The 24,656-nt window shown below is 40.6% G+C and overlaps 1 protein-coding gene across 1 annotated transcript in view; it reads left to right on the forward strand.

Annotated features, from left to right (window-relative positions):
• Positions 1–24,656, forward strand: part of TMOD2 (tropomodulin 2) — a 47,534-nt gene extending 22,878 nt beyond the window's left edge. The window contains exons 6-10 of the mRNA XM_082841340.1: positions 5,475–5,605; positions 7,190–7,297; positions 16,541–16,684; positions 22,478–22,622; positions 24,544–24,656. Coding sequence (XP_082697466.1) covers positions 5,475–5,605; positions 7,190–7,297; positions 16,541–16,684; positions 22,478–22,622; positions 24,544–24,578 — 563 coding nt within the window. The 3' untranslated portion in view covers positions 24,579–24,656. The remainder of the gene's footprint in view (positions 1–5,474; positions 5,606–7,189; positions 7,298–16,540; positions 16,685–22,477; positions 22,623–24,543) is intronic.

Here is a 24,656-nt window from a genome sequence, read left to right on the forward strand (position 1 = left end):
CCTGCTGTTGCAGGAATGTTCTAGGCTTAGGTACAAAAGGTGGTCCCTGCCCAAAGGAACTTATCTATCCGTGGGAGGGATGGATCAGTAATGAGGTAATTTCAGTACAGTGTGATCCAGGTACTATGAAAACGCACAGAAGATCACAGCTTTTCTTAGATTAATTGTATTTTATTCTCTTTGACGGTGATTTGGGCAATGCTTTCTAGTCTCAGCAGTCTATTTATCAGTTGCTGTTTATACAGGGTAATTTACCCAGACAATGAGCAATATTCCTTTTATTTACCTTCTGTTTTCTTATGCATACAGATGCAAAGTGTTCATCCTTTTAATTTCAGTATCAAAGGGTAACATTCTGACAACATGTTTGTTATTAAAAGTCTGGTGCATAACCTTCTGGGTTTTTATACATACACATACACACACATATCATTAACTTTTTAAAAGACTTAATTTTTTTAGAGCCGTTTTGTGTTCATGGCAAAATTGAGAGAAAGGCACAGAGATTTCCCATATACCCCCTGACCCTCCACATGCACAGCCTCCCCCATTATCAACATGCTGCACAGAGTGGTATGGTTTTTTACAGTTGATGAACTTACGTTGACACATCGTTATCACCGAGTCCATAGTTTACATTAGGGCTCACTCTTGGAGTTGTACATTCTCTGGGTTTGGACAAATTAACAATGGCATGTTTCCCATTACAGTATCAGGCAGAGTAGTTTCACTGCCCTAAAATTCCTCTGTGCTCTGCCTATTTACTTCTCCTTCCCTGCTAACCTCTGGCAACCCCTGATCTTTTGTCTCCATCATTTTGCCTTTTCCAGAATGTCATATAGTTGGAATCATACAGTATGTAGCCTATTCAGACTGGCTTCTTTTACTTAATAATATGCATTTAAGGTTGCTCTATGTCTTTTCATGGCTTCATAGATCATTTATTTTTTTTATTGAGATATAGCTGATGTACAATATTACATGTTACAGGTATACAACTTAGTGATTCACAATTTTTAAAGGTTATACTCCATTTATAGTTATTATAAAATATTGGCTATATTCCCTGTGTTGTATAATATATCCCTGTAGTTTATTTATTTGTACTTCTTAATCCCCTCCCCCATCTTGCCCCTCCCCTCTTCCCTCTCCCCACTGGTAACCACTAGTTTGTTCTATGTATCTGTGAGTCTGTCCTTTTTGTTATACTCACTAATTTGTTTTATTTTTTAGATTCCACACATAAGTGACATCATACAGGATTTGTCTTTCTCTGTCTGACTTATTTCACTTAACATAATACCCTCCAAGTTCATCCATGTTGTTGTAAATGGTAAAATTTCATTCTTTATTATGACTGAGTAGTATTCCATATATATTATCCATTCATCTGTTGATGTACACTTAGGTTGCTTCCATATCTTGGCAATTGTAAATAATGCTGCTATGAACAATGGGGTGCATGTATCTTTTTAAGTTAGTGTTTTTGTTTTTTTCAGACATAAACCGAGTAGTGGAATTGCTGAGTCATATGGTAGAGATAGATCATTTCTTTGTAATGCTGAATAGTATTCTGTTATCTGGATATACCACAGTTTATTTATCAATTCACCTACTGAAGGACATCTTGGTTGCTTCCAAATTTTGGAAATTATGAATAAAGCTGCTATAAATATCTGTGTTCAGGTTTTAGACATAACTTTTCAGCTCCTTTGGGTAAATGTCAAGGAGCCTGATTGCTGGATCTTACGGCAATGCGTTTGGTTTTGTGAGAAACCACAAAACTGTCTTCCAAAATGGCTGTACCATTTTGGATTTCCACTAGCAAAGAATGAGAGTTCCTGTTGCTCCACACCCTCACCAGCATTTGGTTTTGCCAGGGTTCCAGACTTTGGGCATTCTAATAGATGTGTAGTGGTATCTCATTACTTTAATTTGCATTTCCCTGACAAATATGATGTGGAACATCTTTTCATATGCATATTTGTCATTTGTATATCTTCTTTGGTGAGATATCTGTTAAGTTCTTTGGCCCATTTTAATAATCAGGTTGTTTTCTTATTGTTGAGTTTCAAGAGTTCTTTGTATGTATTGGATAAGTCCTTTATCAGATGTGTCTTTTTTTCTGATTTTTTTTTTTAATGAATGAAAGATTTTTAAAAATTCTATAGTGCTTTACAAATTTCAAAAGTTTCGTACACATGATTTCAAACAATCCCATAATAACCCTTTTTTTCCCCTCTACCCCTATTTTGCCCCTCCCCTTTCCCTCTCCCTACTGGTAACCACTAGTCTGTTCGCTACATTTGTGAGTCTATCAGATATGTGTTTTTTTTTTTTTCTTTGCGGTACGCGGGCCTCTCACTGTTGTGGCCTCTCCCATTGCGGAGCACAGGCTCTGGACGCGCACGCTCAGCGGCCGTGGCTCACGGGCCCATCCGCTCCGCGGCATGTGGGATCGTCCCGGACTGGGGCACGAACCCGTGTCCCCTGCATCGGCAGGTGGACTCTCAACCACTGCGCCACAAGAGAAGCCCTATCAGATATGTCTTTTGCAAACATTTTCTCGCAGTCTGTGGTTCATCTCCTCATTTTCTTGAGAGTATTTTTCGCAGGGCGGAAATTTTTTATTTTAATGCAATCCAGGTTATCAGTTCTTCCTTTCATGGATTGTGCCTTTGGGGCTGTGTCTAAAAATTCATCTCCAAACCCAAGGTCATCTAGATTTTATCCTATGTTATCTATCTCATAGTTTTGCATTTTATATTTAGGTCTGTGATCCATTTTGAGTTAATTTTTGTGAAGGGTGTAAGGTCTGTGCCTAGATTCACCTTTTTTTTCCATGTGGATATCCAGTTGTTCCAGCATCATTTGTTGAAAGACTATTCTTTTCTCCACTGTATTACCTTTGCTCATTTGTCAAAGATCAGTTGACTATATTTATGTGGGTCTCTTTATGGATTCTCTATTCTGTTCCATTGATCTATTTGTATATTTTCACCAATATCACACTGTCTTGCTTTCTGTAGCTTTAAGTCTTGAATTTGGATAGTGTCAGTTCTCTAATTTTGTTCTTCTCTTTCAGTATTGTGTTGGCTATTCTGAGTATTTTGCCTCTCTATATAAACTTTAGAATCAGTTTTTGTTTTTTTGCAGTACGCGGGCCTCTCACGGCCGCGGCCTCTCCCGTTGCGGAGCACAGGCTCCGGACGCGCAGGCTCAGCGGCCATGGCTCACGGGCCCAGCCGCTCCGCGGCATGTGGGATCTTCCCGGACCGGGGCACGAACCCGCGTCCCCTGCATCGGCAGGCGGACTCTCAACCACTGCACCACCAGCGAAGCCCTAGAATCAGTTTTTTGATATCTACAAAATAACTTTCTGGAATTTTGATTGGGATTGCATTGAATCTATAGGTCAATTTGGGAAGAACTGACATCTTGACAATATTGAATCTATCCATGGAATATCTCTCCATTTAGTTCTTTGATTTCTTTCAGTACAGGTTTGTAGTTTTCTTCATGCAGATTTTATATATATATATATATACACATACACACACACATATGTATATACATATACATATATGTAGTTAGATTTATACCTAAGTATTTCATTTTTCATTAACATTTTTTTCAAGTTGTGATTCTCTTCTCTTATAAATACCTGTAGGTTTACCTTATTCTTCTAATGAATAGATCGCCTTGTATTATGTGATTATGCTATAACTTGTTTACCATTTTTGCATTGATGGACTTTTTTAATTTTATTTTTTTATGTATTTTTGGCTGTGTTGGGTCTTTGTTTCTGTGTGAGGGCTTTCTCCAGTTGCTGCGAGCGGGGGCCACTCTTCATCGCGGTGCGCGGACCTCTCACTATCGCGGCCTCTCTTGTTGTGGAGCACAGGCTCCAGACGTGCAGGCTCAGTGGTTGTGGCTCACGGGCCTAGGTGCTCCATGGCATGTGGAATCTTCCCAGACCAGGGCTCGAACCTGTGTCCCCTGCATTGGCAGGCAGATTCTCAACCATTGCGCCACCAGGGAAGCCCTTGATGGACATTTTGTTTATCATGTTTTGCTGTCATAAGTAACGTATCAGTGAACATCCATAAATATATATCTTCATATATTCATGCTACTTTTTCTGTAGATTAGACTTTTAGATATAGAATTACTGGGTTGTAAAGTATCCACATTTTATATTTTAATAGATAATGCCGGGTTTCCCTGGCAGTGGTTAAGAATCCTCCTGCCTATGCAGGGGACACGGGTTTGAGCCCTGGCCCAGGCAGATCCCACATGCCGTGGAGCAGCTAAGCCTGTGCGCCACAACTACTGAAGCCCGCGCGCCATGCTTCTCAATAAGAGAAGCCACTGCAATGAGAAGCCCGCGCACTGCAACGAAGACCCAACGCAACCAAAAATAAAAATAAATAAAATAAATTAAAAAAAATAGATAATGCCAAATTACTTTTCCAGAAAATTTGTACCAGTTTACATTCCCACCAACAATGTATGAGGATGCTTTTTCCTCCACATTGTTGCCAACTCTGAATATTTTCTTTTTACATTTATTGGCTAATCAAATGGTATCTTATTTTAAAATTTCAGAGCTTAATTACTTATTATCTTTTTTGGTTGACTGATAGAGATTCCTCTGATCATTAGTTGTTCATTTTCGATTGGGTTGTATTATTGACTTGAAGGAGCTCTGTGTATCTTGGGATATGAATCCTTTGTATGTTACACATATTGCAAACATTTTCTGTTAACTGCTTTTGAGAATTCTTCCATTCTTCTTTTCTATTCCTTTCTCTTCCCATACCATCCTCAAAATTAAAGCTCCAAAATGGAACTCAGAGGACAGTGGGCCAGGGGAGGATTAAGGTTTGGGAAATAAAGAGACTCATTTTTGGGCTTCCCTGGTGGCGCAGCGGTTGAGAGTCCGCCTGCTGATGCAGGGGACACGGGATGGTGCCCCAGTCCGGGAAGATCCCACATGCTGCGGAGCCTGCGCGTCCGGAGCCTGTGCTCCGCAACGGGAGAGGCCGCGGCAGTGAGAGGCCCACGTACCAAAAAAAAAAAAAAAAAAAAAAAGAGACTCATATTTTTGCATCTTAGATTCTTTGGTTTGGTTATTATAGTCTGAAAGAAGTCCATGTGGAGCAGCAGTAACTACCCACGGATATTCTTTTGGGTGTTAGAGTTTGCTGTAGGGCCTCCTGCACTTTTGGCCCCATGGAGCATTAGCCACTGAGACTTCTGATAGCAGGTGAAAAACACCCACCTTTGAGGCTGTAACTCAGAATCATACCATTCCTGTGCTTGCTTAGTTGAGAGTAAGCTTACTGTCATTGATATCGGAGTATTATTGGAATCAGAGCTTATGAAAGGAAGGTCATTTTGGGGGACGTCATCTCTGATTTTTATGGGAGAGCCCTTATGTTTTATTTTTAAAATTAAAACTTGTGTCTTAGATGTGGTCAAAGGTGAAAAGGTCAAGCCAGTATTTGAGGAACCACCCAATCCCACAAATGTGGAAGTAAGTCTGCAGCAGATGAAAGCCAATGACCCCAGCCTGCAAGAGGTCAACCTCAACAACATTAAGGTATTTTATTACAATTGTTATCCGTTGAGGTCAGAAAACTTACTGGAGATGACTGATTGCCTGTTTTACACCTGTTTAAAATCCTTTGTACTCACTGGATTTTGAGGCACAATATCCTATTTGAAAGAAGTGGGTTTTTAAAAAAGAGTGATTCCTAGAATTCTTTGAAAAGAATCACAGTACTTGTGTTATACACAGTGTATTAGCTATCTATTGCTGAGTAACAAATTACTCCAAAACAACAAACAGTTATTATTTCACATAATTTCTGAGTGTCAGGAATATGGGAGTAACTGGGCTGGGTTGCTGTGGCTCAGGGTCTCAAATGAGGCTATAGTAAAGCTGTCAGCCAGAGCTGCACTTGTGTGAAGGCTTGACGAGGGCACAGAAATCCATTTCCAAGATGGCGCAGTCATGTATCTGTTGGCAGGAGGCCTCAGTTTCTCAGAACGTGGATCTCTCAGTAGGACTGCCTGAGTGTCCTCACATCATGACAACTGGCTTCCCCCAGCGCAAGTGATCCAAGAGAAAAAAAGAGAGACTAAGCTGGAAACCACAGTGCCTTTTATGACCTATTCTCTGAAGTCACACATTGTCACTTCTGCTTTGACCATAAGTCATGTCACTCTCAAAGGGAGGGTAAGATGTGTGTGTGTGTGTGTGTGTGTGTGTGTGTGTGTGTGTGAGAGAGAGAGAGAGAGAGAGAGAGAGAGAGAGCACTGCCTGACATCTTTTTTGTTCATTCTTTTTGGGCCAGTTTCTAGCATTTAATAATATTAACTAATTTTTATTCAGTACTCGTTATGTGCCATATCCTTTGCTAAATACTTGAAATTCATTATCTCATTGAATCCTTAGTGGGACTTAAAGAGGTTCAGTTGCCCACAGTCACAGAGCTGGCCTGTAGTACTCTGTAAACTCACATTAGCCTCTAGCTGTGCCCTATATTGTCTGCCTCCCCAGTGCCCAGTACTAGGCTAAGTGCCATGGAAGAGGAAGTAAGAGTCATGCGGTATTCATTCTGAAGAACTTAAATTACGAGAAAAACACTAAGCGAATAATTACATGATGTGGTCAGCCCCCACATGTGGAATTGTGTGTAAGGAAAATTTTGATCCTGCCTAGGAGAGCCAATAAACCAAGGAGGTGATATTTCTGCTGGGTCTTGAAGGCTGAGTAGGAATTAGAGCAAAGGATAAAGGAATTTCTAGGCAAAAGGAAAAGCATATCTAAAGGTATGGACGAAAGAAAGACCATGGGATAGTAAAAGAATGGCAAGCAGGTCAGTCTGGCTAAAATACAGACAATGAAAGAAGGAAAGAGGAAAGTGTGCTGTATGCATAATTTGGACAGTAGGGTAAACAGAAGTGATACCAGAATGTCACATTGTGTTAGATTCCCTTATTGGACACTAAGTGGTGCTATTTGGCTTAGGATAGGTTGGTTGCTAGAGAATTGGCGATGAAAGTCTTTTAGAAAGGGTAACATCTAAACATACAAGGTATTTAAAAGCTGTTGGTCGTTAGCTTGGGGTGAAGGTGCTGCAGAATGATTCATCAAGGATCTGTGTCTTCCTCATCTTAGAACATTCCAATTCCAACCCTGAAGGAATTTGCAAAGGCTCTGGAGACCAATACTCACGTGAAAAAGTTCAGCCTGGCCGCAACCCGCAGCAATGACCCTGTGGCGATTGTGAGTAAAATTCTTACAACTATAACATGAAAATATTTAATTCATTAGAAGCTATTTTTAATTTGTTTTATCAATTAACAATGTTCAGATCAGGTAAATTTATTTTCTGTATAGTTAAGAAACAGAATTAGTTATAATGAGACAGTAAAACAAGAACCCAACTGTCAGGCACTTTGAATTCACTAGAATTTTGTTAGCACTACACTTTTGGAGAAAGAGACAAGATTAGATTTGGTATTTAGCTAAGTAAATATTTAGATTTTGTTTTGTGCTTAGTACAAATTTTCTGAAATGTTTGTATCTACAGTAACATTCTGTCCCAGTAAATGGATATTATGAGACCCCCCTGCCAAAGCCTACAGGAACTCGGCCCATATAAAAAATGTTAACATATATTTCATTTTAATCTTTGAAATGGATTACACAAAAACAGAAAGATAGATCAATGGAACAGGATAGAAAGCCCAGAGATAAACCCACGCACATGTGGTCACCTTATCTATGATAAAGGAGGCAGGAATGTACAGTGGAGAAAGGACAGCCTCTTCAATAAGTGGTGCTGGCAAAACTGGACGGGTACATGTAAAAGTATGAGATTAGATCACTCCCTAACACCATACACAAAAATAAGCTCAAAATGGATTAAAGACCTAAATGTAAGGCCAGAAACTATCAAACTCTTAGAGGAAAACATAGGCAGGACACTCCATGACATAAATCACAGCAAGATCCTTTTTGACCCACCTCCTAGAGAAATGGAAATAAAAACAAAAATAAACAAATGGGACCTAATGAAACTTCAAAGCTTTTGCACAGCAAAGGAAACCATAAACAAGACTAAAAGACAACCCTCAGAATGGTAGGAAATATTTGCAAATGAAGCAACTGACAAAGGATTAATCTCCAAAATTTACAAGCAGCTCATGCAGCTCAATAACAAAAAAACAACCCAATCCAAAAATGGGCAAAGACCTAAATAGACATTTCTCCAAAGAAGATATACAGACTGCCAACAAACACATGAAAGAATGCTCAACATCATTAATCATTAGAGAAATGCAAATCAAAACTACAATGAGATATCATCTCACACCAGTCAGAATGGCCATCATCAAAAAATCTACAAACAGTAAATGCTGGAGAGGGTGTGGAGAAAAGGGAACACTCTTGCACTGTTGGTGGGAATGTGAATTGGTTCAGCCACTATGGAGAACAGTATGGAGGTTCCTTAAAAAACTACAAATAGAACTACCATATGACCCAGCAATCCCACTACTGGGCATATACCCTGAGAAAACCAAAATTCAAAAAGAGTCATGTACCAAAATGTTCATTGCAGCTCTATTTACAATAGCCCGGAGATGGAAACAACCTAAGTGCCCATCATCGGATGAATGGATAAAGAAGACGTGGCACCTATATACAATGGAATATTACTCAGCCATAAAAAGAAACGAAATTGAGCTATTTGTAATGAGGTGGATAGACCTAGAGTCTGTCATACAGAGAGAAGTAAGTCAGAAAGAGAAAGACAAATACCGTATGCTAACACATATATATGGAATTTAAGAAAAAAATGTCATGAAGAACCTAGGGGTAAGACAGGAATAAAGACACAGACCTACTGGAGAATGGACTTGAGGATATGAGGAGGGGGAAGGGTGAGCTGTGACAGAGCGAGAGAGAGGCATGGACATATATACACTAATAAATGTGGGGTAGATGGCTGGTGGGAAGCAGCCGCATAGCACAGGGTTATCAGCTCGGTGCTTTGTGGCCACCTGGAAGGGTGGTATAGAGAGGGTGGGAGGGAGGGAGACGCAAGAGGGAGGAGATATGGGAACATATGTATATGTATAACTGATTCACTTTGTTATAAAGCAGAAAGTAACACACCATTGTAAAGCAATTATACCCCAATAAAGATGTTAAAAAAAATCTAGAAACAATAAATGCTGGAGAGGGTGTGGAGAAAAGGGAACACTCTTGCACTGTTGGTGGGAATGTAAATTGATACAGCCACTGTGGAGAACAGTATGGAGGTTCCTTAAAAAACTACAAATAGAACTACCATATGACCCAGCAATCCCACTACTGGGTATATACCCTGAGAAAACCATAATTCAAAAAGAGTCATGTACCAAAATGTTCATTGCAGCTCTATTTACAATAGCCCGGAGATGGAAACAACCTAAGTGCCCATCATCTGATGAATGGATAAAGAAGATGTGGCACATATATACAATGGAATATTACTCAGCCATAAAAAGAAATGAAATTGAGCTATTTGTAATGAGGTGGATGGACCTAGAGTCTGTCATACAGAGTGAAGTAACTCAGAAAGAGAAAGACAAATACCATATGCTAACACATATATATGGAATTTAAGAAAAAAAAGGTCATGAAGAACCTCGGGGTAAGATGGGAATAAAGACACAGACCTACTAGAGGATGGACTTGAGGATATGGGGAGGGGGAAGGGTAAGGTGTGACAAAGCGAGAGAGAGGCATGGACATATATACACTAACAAACGTAAGGTAGATAGCTAGTGGGAAGCAGCCGCATAGCACAGGGAGATCAGCTCGGTGCTTTGTGACCGCCTGGAGGGGTGGGATAGGGAGGGTGGGAGGGAGGGAGATGCAAGAGGGAAGAGATATGGGAACATATGTATATATATAACTGATTCATTTTGTTGTAAAGCAGAAACTAACACACCATTGTAAAGCAATTATACTCCAATAAAGATGTTAAAAAAATGAAATGGATTAATGTGTCTCAAAAATATTTTAAACAACCAAATCTTGAAACAATTTTTGTTTGATACTGTTAACCAGAATATGAAAGAAATAAAAAACAACCAAAAGCTCTATTCCTTCTATGCACTTCAGTTAATTCAGGTAAATAAGGAAGCCCCTGAACCCAAGGAAATACTACTGCCATTTCCATTATCAGCGTTAACCCTCCTATTAATAGCTCACATTTCTTGAACAATTAGTAAATGCCACTGCTGATCTCTGTGCTTTACTCACGTCATCTCACCTAATCCTCACTATAATACAGTGAGGTGTATACTATTATTAGTTCCCACTCTAATAGATGAGCAATTTGAGGCTCAGAAAGGTTAAGTAACTTTTCCAAAGTAACACAACCAGCAAGTGGCAGAGCCAGGATTCACCACCAGGTCTTTCTTGTTCCACAACCAGGATGCCTAACCACCAAGCTATGCTATATTTACATACTGTGCCTCACTGTCATACGTTTGCTAAACTATGGCAGTTGTCAGAAGCCTGAGCATCAGGCTACATCAGTGGTTCTACAGCATCTGATTCTCAGCACTTGAATTAAGCTAGAAAAACGAAAGTTTTCTTGACTTGATGATGCGATTTAAAGTAACATGTCTTTTGGAAGATCTAAAAGAGCGTTAGGGACTTCCCTGGTGGCGCAGTGGTTAAGAATCCGCCTGCCAACGCAGGGGACACAGGTTCGATCCCTGGTCCGGGAAGATCCCATATGCTGTGGAGCAACTAACCCTGTGTGCAACAACTACTGAGCCTGTGCTCTAGAGCCCGCGAGCCACAACTACTGAGCCCGCGTGCCACATCTACTGAAACCTGCGCGCCTAGAGCCGACGCTTCGCAGCAAGAGAAGCCACCGCAATGAGAAGCCCGTGCACCGCAACAAAGAGTAGCCCCTGCTCGCCGCAACTAGAGAAAAGCCCGTGTGCTGCAATGAAGACACAACACAGCCAAAAATAAGTTAAAAAAAAATAGCATTAAAAACGGACAACATGAAAGTAATGACTACCCATCACAGTGTTGGCACAGAGTAGATATTTGAAAAATACTTGTTAAATGAATGAATGAACCTGCCCTCCAACCTCTCAGCATTAGACAATATTTCCATGATGACTATAGCAAATTTGAATTAAGCACTCATGTAAAAGAGGGGCTAAGCTACAGAACTGATGTTTTCACCAGTAATTCTTACATATCTAAATTTGTAGGTTGAAAGCAGTTTTGAATTTGAAACCTATCATTAAAATAGAAAAAGCAGAACTAGATTATTGCTAAGGTGAAGTTAGCAATTTAAGGGTTCTTATCTGTGTATGATTTTGTGTATAATCTCTGCCCTTTAGTAGGTTTGTTTTCAATAAAGCAAAAATATTCACAATACATTTTGTAAGTAAGTAACTAAAGGGATAAATAAAGAAATGATTTTTGTCATTTCTGTTTAATATATTATTTACAGTAAAATGGCAGGGATGCAAATAGTGTATAGTTCATTGTCAGCACTACTAGTAAGCAGTCTAACTTCTACTCTAAGTCAAATAGATAACTTGCTAAATGGACTAAATAAATTTCAAATATAATAATCTCTTTGTTACTGTTTTTAATCCAACAACTATGTATTGTATGTATGTCATGTGACAAGCAAACCATACAACTTCAAGGAAAAACTGTTACCCTTGAGGGTGTGAAAAGAAAAGCCTCCTTCAGCCTTATGCCTGGATGGCTTCACATGGTCCAGCCCTCACCTGGCTGACCCCAGGTGGTTCCCCTTTCAGCTATGCTATAGTCAGGAAAGAACTTTTCTATAGGTTGTAATTTGGTTGATTACCCCACAGGCAACAGAGATATTCAGACTGTTATTATGGCTGAACAACTTGCTGTTGAGAATTACAATCAGCATTAAAGCAAGAACTTCAAGACTTTTCTATGTAAGGTTCAGAAACAGATTCAGCAAAGTACTTGTGGGATTATTGTGAATATAGGCCAGCTGTGTGTATGTGAGATGACATTATCTCCATTTTACAGATGTGGCAACTAAGGCTCAGAGTTTGAGTAATTTAACTAAGATTACGCAGCATGTGGCCAAGCCAGGAAGCAAACTTAAGTGACCTGTAATCAAATTCAGTTTGCCATGCTCCAAGCACTTCCATATAACCACACCTACAGCAGGGAGTATTAATGAAACTTGCCATAGTAATGAATGCCGATGTAGAGAAAAGGCCCAAATATGTAAAAAAAATGCTACTACATATTATTAACAGGTATGCCACATAAAAATCAGAAGTTTCGGACAGCACTGTCCAATAGGAATAAAATGAGAACCACAGATGTAAGCCACATGTGTAACTAAATTTTCCAGTAACCACATTAAAAAAAAATGGTGAAATTAAACTCAATAATGTATTTTATTCAAACCACCATCTCCAAAATATCATCATTTCAAAATGTGAAGATGTAATGAGGTCTTTTACAGTATTTTTTCCATACTACATCTTTGAAATCCAATGCATGTTTTACATTTAAAAACATTTAAAATTCAAGCACATCTTGATTCAGAACAGGTGCTATTTAAGGGCTTCATAGCCACCTGTGTCCTGTGGCTACCACTGGAATAGTACAGGTTTGGACAGTGCATGAAACTGCTTTTCCGGGCAATTCTATAAAGTACTGAAAGCAAAACCTTCTCTTTAAAAATGTATTTCTACTCTAATTATTTATGTAACCTTTAAGAAATCTAGTCTTCGTTTTACTAATGTTATTATCCCCAGCACATGTAGTAGATGCTCAAATATTTGCTGAACTGTGGTGAACCTGGGCCTACAGCCCAGGGTTATGTTTGACTGGATCTCTCTTCTCTGTTTTGTTCAGTATGTGAAAAGTGTTTTCTCAAGTTTAAAAGAAATTGGCAGGATCATGGCTACTTGCCAGGAGGTCCTGCAACTTTTTTACAAAGGCCTAATTGCTCTGACATTTTGTTATTCTAGTGATAGGAGTAAATCCCAAAGCTTGCAGCGTCCATAAGGAAAGGCTTGATGCATTCCCTTCTGGGGCTCTAATTAAAATGCATACACTTAATTCTAACTAAAGACCTAGCACTGAATAAATGCACTTTAATTTACATGGCGTACAATAGCATCAGTCCAAATCCTTGAGCTTCCTGGTAGTTCAAGCAGCTGCTTGACTAATACACAGGATTGTTCTTCTAGTCCAGTGATTGTCAACTCAGGGTGATTGTGCCCTCTAGGAACATTTGGCAGTGTCTGGAGATATTTTGGGTTGTCATGACTGGGAGGGGTACTGTTGGCATTTCGTGGGTCTCTGAGACTGCTAAACCTCCTACGATACACGGGACAACCTCCCACAACAAAGAATTATCCAGCTTCATGTCAATAGACCCGAGATTGGAAACCCTGTTCTTGTCCCAAGTTGGATTCCTTCTTCTTGTCTTTTCTGCCATAAAAGCAGTTAAAATAGTTCAGAAGTTCCTCGTTCTACTCCCCAGAGCAATCACTGTTAGCAGTTTATTTTTCATTCTTCTCATTGTATGACTTTAATTAAAGTGGTTTTCAATCCTTGCTGAACATTAGTTACCTGGAGAGCTTTTCAAAAATGCAGTTGTAAATCAACTACACTTCAATAACAAAAAACAAAGCAAACAAAAAAAGCAATTGTCCAGGCCACAGCCTGAGATTCTGATTTAATTCTTCTGGGGTGGGGCCCAAGCACTGCTATATTTTTTAAAGCTTCCAGGTCATTCTAATATGCAACCAGGGTAGAAAAGCACTAATATACATGCACTTATTTATTTTTTATTTTTTGGTACGCTGGCCTCTCACTGTTGTGGCCTCTCCCATTGCGGAGCGCAGGCCCATTGGACATGGCTCACGGGCCCAGCCGCTCCGTGGCATGTGGGATCTTCCACGACTGGGGCACGAACCCATGTCCCCTGCATCGGCAGGCGGAGTCTCAACCACTGCGCCACCAGGGAAGCCCTGCACTTATATTTTTGATCAATTATCTTAGACAATTTTTGATTCTCCATTAGAAAAGATGAGGGCAGTTCTGTACCCACTCTACCTTCTATTCCTCCTTCCTTTCTACCTCTGAATTGTAGTTATTCTATCATTTCACGCATTTGAGCTTTATACATTTTATGTCATTATATTCTGTTATGTATATAGATTGACTCCAAAAACATTAAAACATCACCAGCATTTACAATTATCTGGCTGTATAAATATATGAATCTCTGTTCTCATGGGCCTTAAAATCTGGTGACTAATGGCAGCCTGATTCTTGTTCCTTTGTGAGTAAATTCTTCTTGCGAAAAACTTTCAGGACTCTCTCTTTTCTCCTGGAGTTCTGAAATTTCATCTGTATGTGCCCACATAGTCTTTTATTTAGTCTGCTGAGCACCCAGCAGTTTCCTTCAGATAAAAACTTGAAGCTTTCTTCAACTCTGGGAAATTTTTCCCTATTATTTTATAGTTTCTTCCTTTCTGTTGTCTTTTTTTTTTTATGGTCCTTCTGAAACTCCAATAAGATGAATGTTGAGCTTCTGGATCTTTCCCTCCGCACCTCCTAACATTTCTCCTGTATTTTCTCTTTGTCTTTTACTCTACATTTTTTTTGTTTTGTTTTGTTTTGTTTTTTTGCGGTACGCGGGCCTCTCGCTGTTGTGGCCTCTCCCGTTGCGGAGCACAGGCTCTGGACGCGCAGGCTCAGTGGCCATGGCTTACGGGCCCAGCCGCTCCGCGGCATGTGGGATCTTCCCGGACCGGGGCACAAACCCGTGTCCCCTGCATCGGCAGGCGGACTCTCAACCACTGCGCTACCAGGGAAGCCCCATTTATTTATTTTATGACTACAATGTTTTTTCTTTCTCCTTTTCTTTTTTTTTGAAGTAGGGCAGGGTGGAGAGAGACTATAGCAATTAGAAGTTTTACATATTTATGTTTTCTGAATAATCTCTGTTCCCTGTATGGCATGTTCTCCTTTTTGGTCAATTTGGCTTTTCTCTTTCATGGTGTTGGTTTTCCTAATATGTCTAGTAGTCATTGGTTGCCTGGTCATATTTTCAGTTAGAGAACAAAACTGATTTGTGTAAACTAGGACTATTTCCTCTCCTGTTATGTCAATCTGGTTCACCAACAGCTCTCTCCCTTATAAGGGAAGCCCCTTTATGTTTCTCTATTTGTTACCAACTGACAGGCCATATATTTTATTTATTAATTATTGACTCTGCCCCTCCTACTCAAATATAAGCTCCCTAGAACAGGGATTTTTGTTTTCTCTACTGCTTGCACACAGTAGAAGCCTGATAAATAGTCTTTCCTGGTTGAATGAATGAATGAATGAGTGAGTGCTTTTATAAGCAGGCAGGTGAATTGATAGGTGGACTTCTCTGCAGTGTGTGCATGAGAAGCTGGCAGGCAACCAGGGAGTACTCTGCAAGTGCTCCAGGTTGTAGGGCTTCACTCTGCAAGGGGTACATTTCAGTATATTTCCTTCCTGGGCAATGGCCGCCTCTCCTCTCCCTTCTCCGACACAGTATCTGGTGGAAGATCTGGAGGTGCCTCAGTTTCTGCACTGCTTCTCTCTTGGGACCTAGCACCTTCACTAGAGCCTCTTCCTGGGAGATGTCTCACTGATGGTTATGCAGGCAGTTGCTCTTTTTCAGGGAAGCGACAGGGAGGGATGGTGTGCTGGCCACCTGCTCTAGCTGATCCACCTGTTCCTAAGGCAGCTCTTTAATGAGGCGCCCTAATCAGCTCTTACCTCTGGCATCTCAGGCAATTTTATGCTAATTTCTCCACCAATCTTTCTGTTTTCTGTGTTTTAGCAATTCTTCAAGATAATGGCCCTTTTTTTTTTGTTTTCTTGCACTGTGAGAGTTACAGCCACTTAAAAATTATATCTTTTCTTCATGACAGTGGGAAACTTTGGGAATAAAGGGAGCAGACAGGTTCATGTGTGCAGTCTGCTGTCTTGAACTGGGACGAGTCTTCAGCGGTTCTACCACTCTGAGTGTTGATTTTGTTCCAAAAGTTATCTTTGAAAAATCCTGATTTGTGACCACCTGAAGTAGTGCCCAAATGCTAGTCAATGATAAAAATTTTTTATCCATTCATAGTAAAAGGGAAAAAATGAAATAATTCTGAGATTATGTCCTTTCTACACTTTTCCTAATGTTAAAATGCCTTTTCTCAAAAAAAAATTGACAGTGATAACAGATGGTAGTGAGGTTTTTTTTAATGTCCTTACTTAATAAAACAAAGTTGTTAATTCATAAGCCTGGACTGCTGAACTGAACTATCTTTATTGCATTTTTTAATTATTATCTTTGTTACTTGGAGGTGAAAGTCTGAAAATATGTATTTAATGTGAGGGTGGGAAGCTTAGTAAATAAATCTTCAGAAACCCTAATGGTTATTTTCTTTTTCACATAATAAGGCTTTTGCAGATATGCTAAAAGTAAATAAGACCTTGAAAAGTCTAAACATAGAATCCAATTTTATCACTGGTACTGGGATCCTGGCCCTTGTAGAGGCACTCAAAGAAAATGACACCTTGACAGAGATCAAGATCGACAACCAGGTGAGTTAATGCACAGGGTACATGTGAAAGGGAGGAATACCACAATGGAGGGAGTTAAAAGACAACGTTCTGTGACTTAACTTGATGTTCTGGCTTTCTGGTAAATTTTGACAGCTTCCGGCGTGTGGAGGGTGTGTGGGAGAGCATGTTAATGATTAAACGGTGCACAGTGGGGAAGCCTGAGACAGAAAGCTCTCCCCAGCCCTGCGCTAGTCAGGAACCAGAGGAGGAAAAAGAGATGGGGGCAGAGGTGTTGACAGCTGCTTTGTTCAGCCTTCATCATCCTTGCCTCTTAGCAGGAACTTCAGCGCAGTCCTGCCCCAGCCTTGCTCTTGCCTCTCACTGGGACTATGAGAAAAGCAGAATGGCCACACCCAGAAACAGACTCCTTGTCCTTGGTTGGAGGCTGCCAGAACCAAGCTCCTGCTGTCTGGTGCTGGACACAGAGCCTTGTTTCAGGGACTCGGGGTTCTAGTAGATGGCCTGGCTTAGAGTAGTAGGCCACACCCACAGTGTGATCACAATCCCGGCTCTGCTGCAGCATTGCTCCAGGTCCCACCAACAGCCAAAGCAAGCCGCTTTTCCCTGGAGCCACCCCCTCCTGTAACCCCGAAGACCTCTTTTTCCCAGCATCAGCCTACAGTGTTGCCGCTTTTCCCTGGAGCCACCCCCTCCTGTAACCCCGAAGACCTCTTTTTCCCAGCATCAGCCTACAGTGTTGCTGTAGTCGCTCTACTGGTTTCAGCTGGTTGCTGCTCTCAGACAGCAACTCTCAGTTCTCAGCATGATGCTGTGCCCTTCCCCTTTGGCTACAGGGACGTGTCTGCAGTGGGATTCAGTGAATCTGCGAGGTCTAGACACTGTATAGTTGGAATAAAGGGCCTTGGAATGGACCAGAAAGAGGAGAAAGCAAGGAGACTTGTGCTGTGAGCATTCCCCTGTGGGGTGACGGGATGGGCAGTAGGGGAAGTGAGTGACCCCTGCATGTCTAGGAAAATCCCTGGTCTAGACCCTCCAAGATGTAATGAAGCCCCAGGGTCCCACCCAAGACTATTGCCTAAGCCTGGAGACCCCCAGCAGATCACATGAATAGTTCTACTCTCCTTTTTTTTTTTTCTGCGGTACGCGGGCCTCTCACTGTTGTGGCCTCTCCCGTTGCGGAGCACAGGCTCCGGACGCCCAGGCTCAGCAGCCATGGCTCACGGGCCCAGCCGCTCTGCGGCATGTGGGATCTTCCCGGACCAGGGCACGAACCCGTGTCCCCTGCATTGGCAGGCGGACTCTCAACCATTGCGCCACCAGGGAAGCCCTCTATTCTCCTTTTTTTTTTCTAACCAAAACAAGTGGGCTGTTTCAGTGCAGGTCCTCTGTCCCTAGACTCCTCCTGAGCCTTGTTGCCGGGGGAGCAGGGGAACCCCACCAGGAGACAGGTACTCCCTCATTCTCACCCTCCCTAGAAGGGATGCATTATCAAAACAGCTTTCCCTTGCAGAGATGTGGAGTGAATCCCTGGGAATGTGCAAACGTGGCTGTACACACTTAGGAAGCTTGCTCCTGTGTATCCTAATGTGTCCAGCTGCTAGTAAATTAGGGAGTGGGAGAGTAGGAAAACAAGAGAGGGAAATATTAAGTGAATGAAAAGAAATGATAGCTCAGGGATATATATCAAATAGGCTAGTGTCAGGAGGAAGTTATGAGGACTCTTCGTAAATATTTCCGGGAGTGCTAAGACAGAATTGGATACCTCATTCCAAAGTATGTTTAACTTTCTGTGTTGGTTCAGGCCATTGTGAAACCCCATATCTGAAATAATGTTCCAGGTAATTCGTTACCAGTTCCTTGTAAGATACTACCTAGTTAGGGTTGCCAGATAAAATACAGTTAAATTTGAATTTCAGATAAACAGTGAATTATTTTTAGTACAAGTATGTCCCATGAAATATTTGTGACATACTTATACTAAAAAATTATTTGTTATTTATTGAAATTCAAATTTAATTGTGTGTCCTGTATTTTTATTTACTAAATCTAGCAACCTTATACCTATTAAATGAGCTGAAATCCTGAAAATTTAGAATAGAGTAGCTTTTTAGAATGCATGTGAAGAAGACCCTGAAATATAAAATCTGCTCTCTTAAATCCCTCTGAAGGATCAAACCTCATCTCCCGTCCTCAGTCATCTAGGGGTGGATTGGTGTAATTTTTCAACTCGCAATATGCCTCTGAAATGGCTTCTCTTTACTTATGATAAGAAAGAGTGTTAAGTTCTAAAGCAACTGGAAAAATTATTTGCTTTATTCCAATAAAGGAAATTCAGACTCAAAACTTCTCTTCCGGGCTTCCCTGGTGGCGCAGTAGTTGAGGGTCTGCCTGCCGATGCAGGGAACACGGGTTCGTGCCCCGGTCTGGGAAGATCCCATATGCCGTGGAGCGGCTGGGCCTGTGGGGCATGGCCGCTGGGCCTGCGCGTCCAGAGCCTGTGCTCCGCAGGGGGAGAGGCCACAGCGATGAGAGGCCCGTGTACCGCAAAAAAAACCCCAAAAAACAAAACAAACAAACAAACAAAACTTCTCTTCCATCCATATTTTCTTCATTGACTCATAGACTGTTAGAAGTAGAGCTCAGTTTCCTTATCTGTACAGTGAAGGGTTTGAAATAAAATAATCTCTAAGACAGTTTCCTCAGGAAGGGCCAGCAGCTGAGACCAATTTAGCATCATTGCAGCAGGCAGCTGCACCAAAATGAAGGCCTGCTGAGAATCCAGCACTGGCGTGAGCTGCCATAACTAAGCTCCAGGTAAACAAGTGATGATTTAATCAGGTGCCCCTGTGAGAAGAGCAATCAATGATGCATATTATTGAAATGGGTAACTGCTAAATAAATTTGAGTAGAGAAAAAAGGTCACAAAAAAGGTGATCTGAAGGACTATGTGCTTAACTTTTGTTTCTTTTTCTTTGTATTTAGTGACCTAAAATTAAAAAGAGAAACATCCAAATTATAAGGGATTTTGGTGCCCATTTGTTGCCCTGGGTTTATACAACACAAAAGATCTCAAATCAAAAAAAAAAAAAAGACTCAGGCTAAGAAAGAAAGATGCTCCATGCTATATTACTTTCTCCCCTTCGTTTATATGCCCTCCTCCCAATATAATTTTCTTTGGCTCTTATATCCTTTTATCACCACAGCATGCTCAAGCTGTATATTACCCAAATCTAAGACTCCAAATGCCTAAGATTTGTGAGGGGAAATAGAGGGGTGTTATGTCATCCCCCTCAGTCAGCTACATCCATCTTGAGCTCCTTCTGCCCTTGGATAGCACCTTTGGCCCACCCCGGGGGCGTAAGCCATAACTATGGCAGCCCCGACCTTAGCTCAAGTCTCAATCTCTAATACAGCCCTGTTGTTTGAAAGTGTGTCATGAACTAAAGTTGCTCATGAAACTTTGAGGTCAGTATCACTTACCTTTTTGCTGCCTCTCGCTCCCATGGCCCTACACTGCTGAGAACAGTAACCTCTATACTTTGGATACCCAAAATTGTTATTTTCTGACTTGAAATGTCACATTTTGTTCATTTCTTGGGGAGAGACTCGTTTGACAGGTTGCTGGATGAAAAGAAAGAAGAGGAACAGAGTTAAACCTTAGAACTTGCCTAGAACACAAAAATTCCTCCATTAACTTTTCTTCTTCATCTGCCCAATACTTAAATTTTCCAAATTTAAAAGATATATATATTTCAATATATCTTTTAATGTATTACACATTTTAATATATTTAAAAGGTGTGTGTATATATATATTTAATATATTTAACCAAAATTGCATGATTCAGGCACAGACATAGACTTGGCAAAGCTATAGGGTCCAGAAACACACCCAAGTACACCTGAGAATTTTGCAGCAAGGTAGTATTTCAGCTCAGCGAGGAAAGAATGAAGTAAAAGATGGTGGGTCTACTCACTAGCATTTTTTTAAAAATTTCTATTGGCGAATAGTTGATTTACAATGTTGTGACTCACTAGCATTTTGAAACAAAATTAGGTTGGGGCTGTATCTTAATTCTTCTACTAGAATTCATTCCAGGTAAAATGAAGATTTAAATACTAAAATATAAGAAATCGTAAAACAAATGGAAGAAATGAGAAGTAGAGAGGCTTCCTCAACATGACATAAAATCTAAGAGACTAATAAATTTGACTGTATGAAAATGAAAAAAGGTCTTAATCAGAAAGTCAAAAGACAAACTGAGCAAAGTTTTTTTAGCATGTTTGACAAAGGGCTAATTTCCTAATATATAAATTTTAAAAACAGGAACCACAAGCCGGTAGAAAAATATACAAATGATAGAGGTTGGTAGTTTCCAAACAAAGAAATACAAATGCAAAAGAAAATTAATTGTTCTTGGTCATAATTTGAGAAATGCAAATTAATTAAATAAATACAAGTGAAATAAATTTTTACCCCTTAGATTGAAAAAGGTGAAAAAGATTCATAATATCCCATGTTGGCTAAAGTAGGGAACACTAGCTCTCCAACACTATCAGCAGGAGTAAAAATTGTCACAACCTTTGAGGGTAAGTCAGTAATTTATCAAAATTTGTAACATGCTTACTCTTGGGCCCAGCTATAATTTGCCCTACAGGCACACTGGCAGAAATGCCCCAGGACGTACTTTGTGTGCAAGGGAAGTTCACCATAGCATAGTTTGGAATAAGAATGGAAAGGAATGTAGCAGTCAGTAGAGCAAAGCTAAATAAATTATGATCACTTACTACAATACAATGCTGCACAATTGTTTACAAGGATGAGGGAAACATACTTACCTTCATGAAAAGATGTTCTTAATGTTAAATGAAGAATAAAAACATGTTTCAGAACAATATGCTAGTGTGACCCATTTATGTGAAAAAGAGCGTAGATGTACATGTGATTATGTAGACATATGAATGCACAGAAAATGTTTCAAAGACTACATGCCGAACTGGCTTTCTGTATGGGGAATGGGAATACTGGGGAAAGGGAGCTTTTATATTTTATATACTTTTTTTGTTTGTCTTTTCTTTGTACTTTCTAAAAAAATTAATGAATATAGTATGAAACAATATACTATGTTCCTTAAATTTAACTGTAAAATCCTAAATGTACATGCCCCATTTTTAACTCTACTTTTTAAATTATTATTCTGTGTCTCAACTTAAAAAGCAAACAGACATAAAACCTCTTTCCGCCAACTCAAAAAACTTAGGGGATTTTCCTGTAGTCCAATAACCCCTTCAGTGTTCGATAATTCAACTAGCTACAGTTCAAACCACTTTAATAAAGCCTCTTGAGGATCTCCTAGTGAGACTGTTGGGAGAGAATGGCCCATCTTCAGTTATTTTTGGATATGGACCCCAGAATAGAAAATTCTGTAATTGGATTGATTGTTATAAGACAGTGTCACTATTAAAAAATAATACCCTTTGTTCAAACAGCAGATACTGGGGTAATTGGAAACACCAAGTATTAGTTTTGCTTTAATTTTACATCTGGAATTGCCTTTTCCTTCATAAATAATTTGCTTAGTCTTTTCAGTTTAACACGCCAGCAGATTCAGCTGTCTGTTGGATTTTGCTTCTCCACAAGGAACAGGTCTCAAATAACTGTATGAGAGAAAACACCTCAAGTGATTTTGTCCCTTTCAATTTGAGACTTTTGCCTTTTTGTCCAACAAATAGCCATGCATCTTTCCCATGCGAGTAACTGTTTGCTCTTCCTTCTTGGCCATTCTCTGTATGTGTCCACACGTGCAATCAGAGACAGCAGTTGGGAACAGCCGTAGAGATGGAAATTGCCCAGATGCTCGAGGAGAATTCAAGGATCCTCAAGTTTGGATATCAGTTTACCAAGCAAGGACCACGAACAAGAGTGGCAGCTGCCATCACAAAGAATAATGACCTGGGTAATGCAGCCACAATATGTGCTGTTAGCAATTAGAAGAGCAGGATGACCATTCATTTCTCCACTTCAGATATAACATCTCACAGATACCTTTCCACTGGCCTTTGGTGTCAGCCCTTCATCAGAAGCACATTATTACATGGTCATAGGAATCCTCATCATCTTCACAGTGTTTAAGTTTTATTGTAGCATTCTTTCAAGAGGAACTGTTTGTTCTTTTTTTTTCCAGACAGGCTTTGATTTTTGCTTGATTTCCTTTGTGCATTTACTTCTCCTTTACTTCTTACATGTAATCACCCTCTGTTATCTACACCACAAGATGGACACAGTGACATGGAAATTCCTAATTCACTTATGTTTGACTCCTGACTGTGCTTTTGTACTTGGGTTTAAATATGGTTGTTGGTGATTTACATGTGAAATGACCTAACAGAGCTATGTTTTTTAAAGGTTAAGCTCAGAAGTAGCTTTTTCAGTTAGCCTCTGTTTAATCTTTCCTGCTACCCACTCTTTGCTGAGGACTTCTGTTAGAATGAGATGGGGCATGTCCTGGTCAACCACAGCAAAGAAGATGGGACTGACTGGGAAGGCTTGTTCTGGGGACATCCCAGCCTCCTGAAGCAGTGTGGAGCAAGACCATCCAGGTGCAGATAGTCCAGTTGGCAAGCAGTCTGCCAATAACAGAGCTCAGTCCCCAGTTTGAGGTTCAGGGACAGAATGCCAGACCTTGGACAGGGAAACTGGACAAGGTGTCCCACCAAGTATAGTGCTGGCCATGGAGAGGGTTCAGATGGTGGACAAGATGGAAGTTAAGGGTTAGAACCGGAAGGGGACAGGTACATGTTAGTGTCCAGTTTGCTGCCCAAGACCCTGAGGCCCAGCAAAGGTGCAGTGTATGGCACCCAGAGGCTGGCCAGGCATATGACAATGCTTGCCTCCAAGGTGCAAAGAGTGAGGCTCAGGGGGGCAGCCCAGCAAACAGGGCTTTGGGGAATGATTAGAGCAGCAGTTGGAAGATTCCTGGGAAAACACATGGGTCCTCATCTGAACAACACGGAGAGCAAAGAAAAAAGGCAAAACAAGAGGTCTGAAGGAAATGGAGAGGCAGTCCTGAGACCAGGAGCGGCAGCTGTGGACAACAGTTTTTGTTGAATTTTCTGCAGCCGAGCAGGAGCAGGCTGGGCTATTTAAAGTGGGAAGTTGAGGCAGGGCCACAGCCAGGGCACCTTTTTTTTTTTTTTGCCAAATCCAGGAAGATTGGAGCAGCCCTCTTCCTATCCACCAGAGGAGCCTGCAGGTGGGGAGGTGAAAGGGGGAAGAAGAGGGTTGCAGAAACTGGGAAGGCAGTCAGGGCAGCTTCTTTGATACTAAGTACCAGATTAAAGGATGCTTAATCTCTTGAGTTTGCTAGCCATCTGAATCCTACCTTCCTTGGAGGTTGATACTTCGAAGTTTCCATTTAAAACAGATGTAGAAACTTTAAATTTCTGTTTGCAGCTCCTCTTGGTTTTCAATCCAAAATCAGAATTGTGAATGTGTCATCCTGGGGAGTTAGTTATAGCCGGTTGGTGACTGAGTTACACAGAAGCTGAGAAGATGTGTTGTGGATAAGTAAACATGAAAATATTTAGAAGTTCATTGTTTCGTGGGTTTGTTCTGGACCTTCTACTCCATAGAAATGGGAGAGCTCTAACATTCAAGTCCCCAACTATCAGACTTAGCTTTATTTAAAAGTAAATTACAAAAGGCCCTGGACTAGTCTGTCATTTCCATTTATTGCCACGGGTAATTAAATGTTGAAATTTTTGATAACTGTGTTCTCAAGTGTGTGAGATTGCTATTCTGTGTGATTATTGTTGTTTGTCTGAAGTTTAAGGAATATGCCTTCATTTTGTCTTTTTAAACCTTTCTTTCTCACCTAGTTCGTAAAAAGCGAGTTGAAGGAGACCGAAGATAAACTTCCACAAGAAGAGGAAGTGGCAATTTCACCATGGTGGCAATTTCAAAACAAAAGCTCTTCTCCTTCTCCATTGGG

The sequence above is a fragment of the Leucopleurus acutus genome (assembly GCF_964270905.1).
Source record: "Leucopleurus acutus genome assembly, chromosome: 1".
Lineage (NCBI taxonomy): Eukaryota > Metazoa > Chordata > Mammalia > Artiodactyla > Delphinidae > Leucopleurus > Leucopleurus acutus.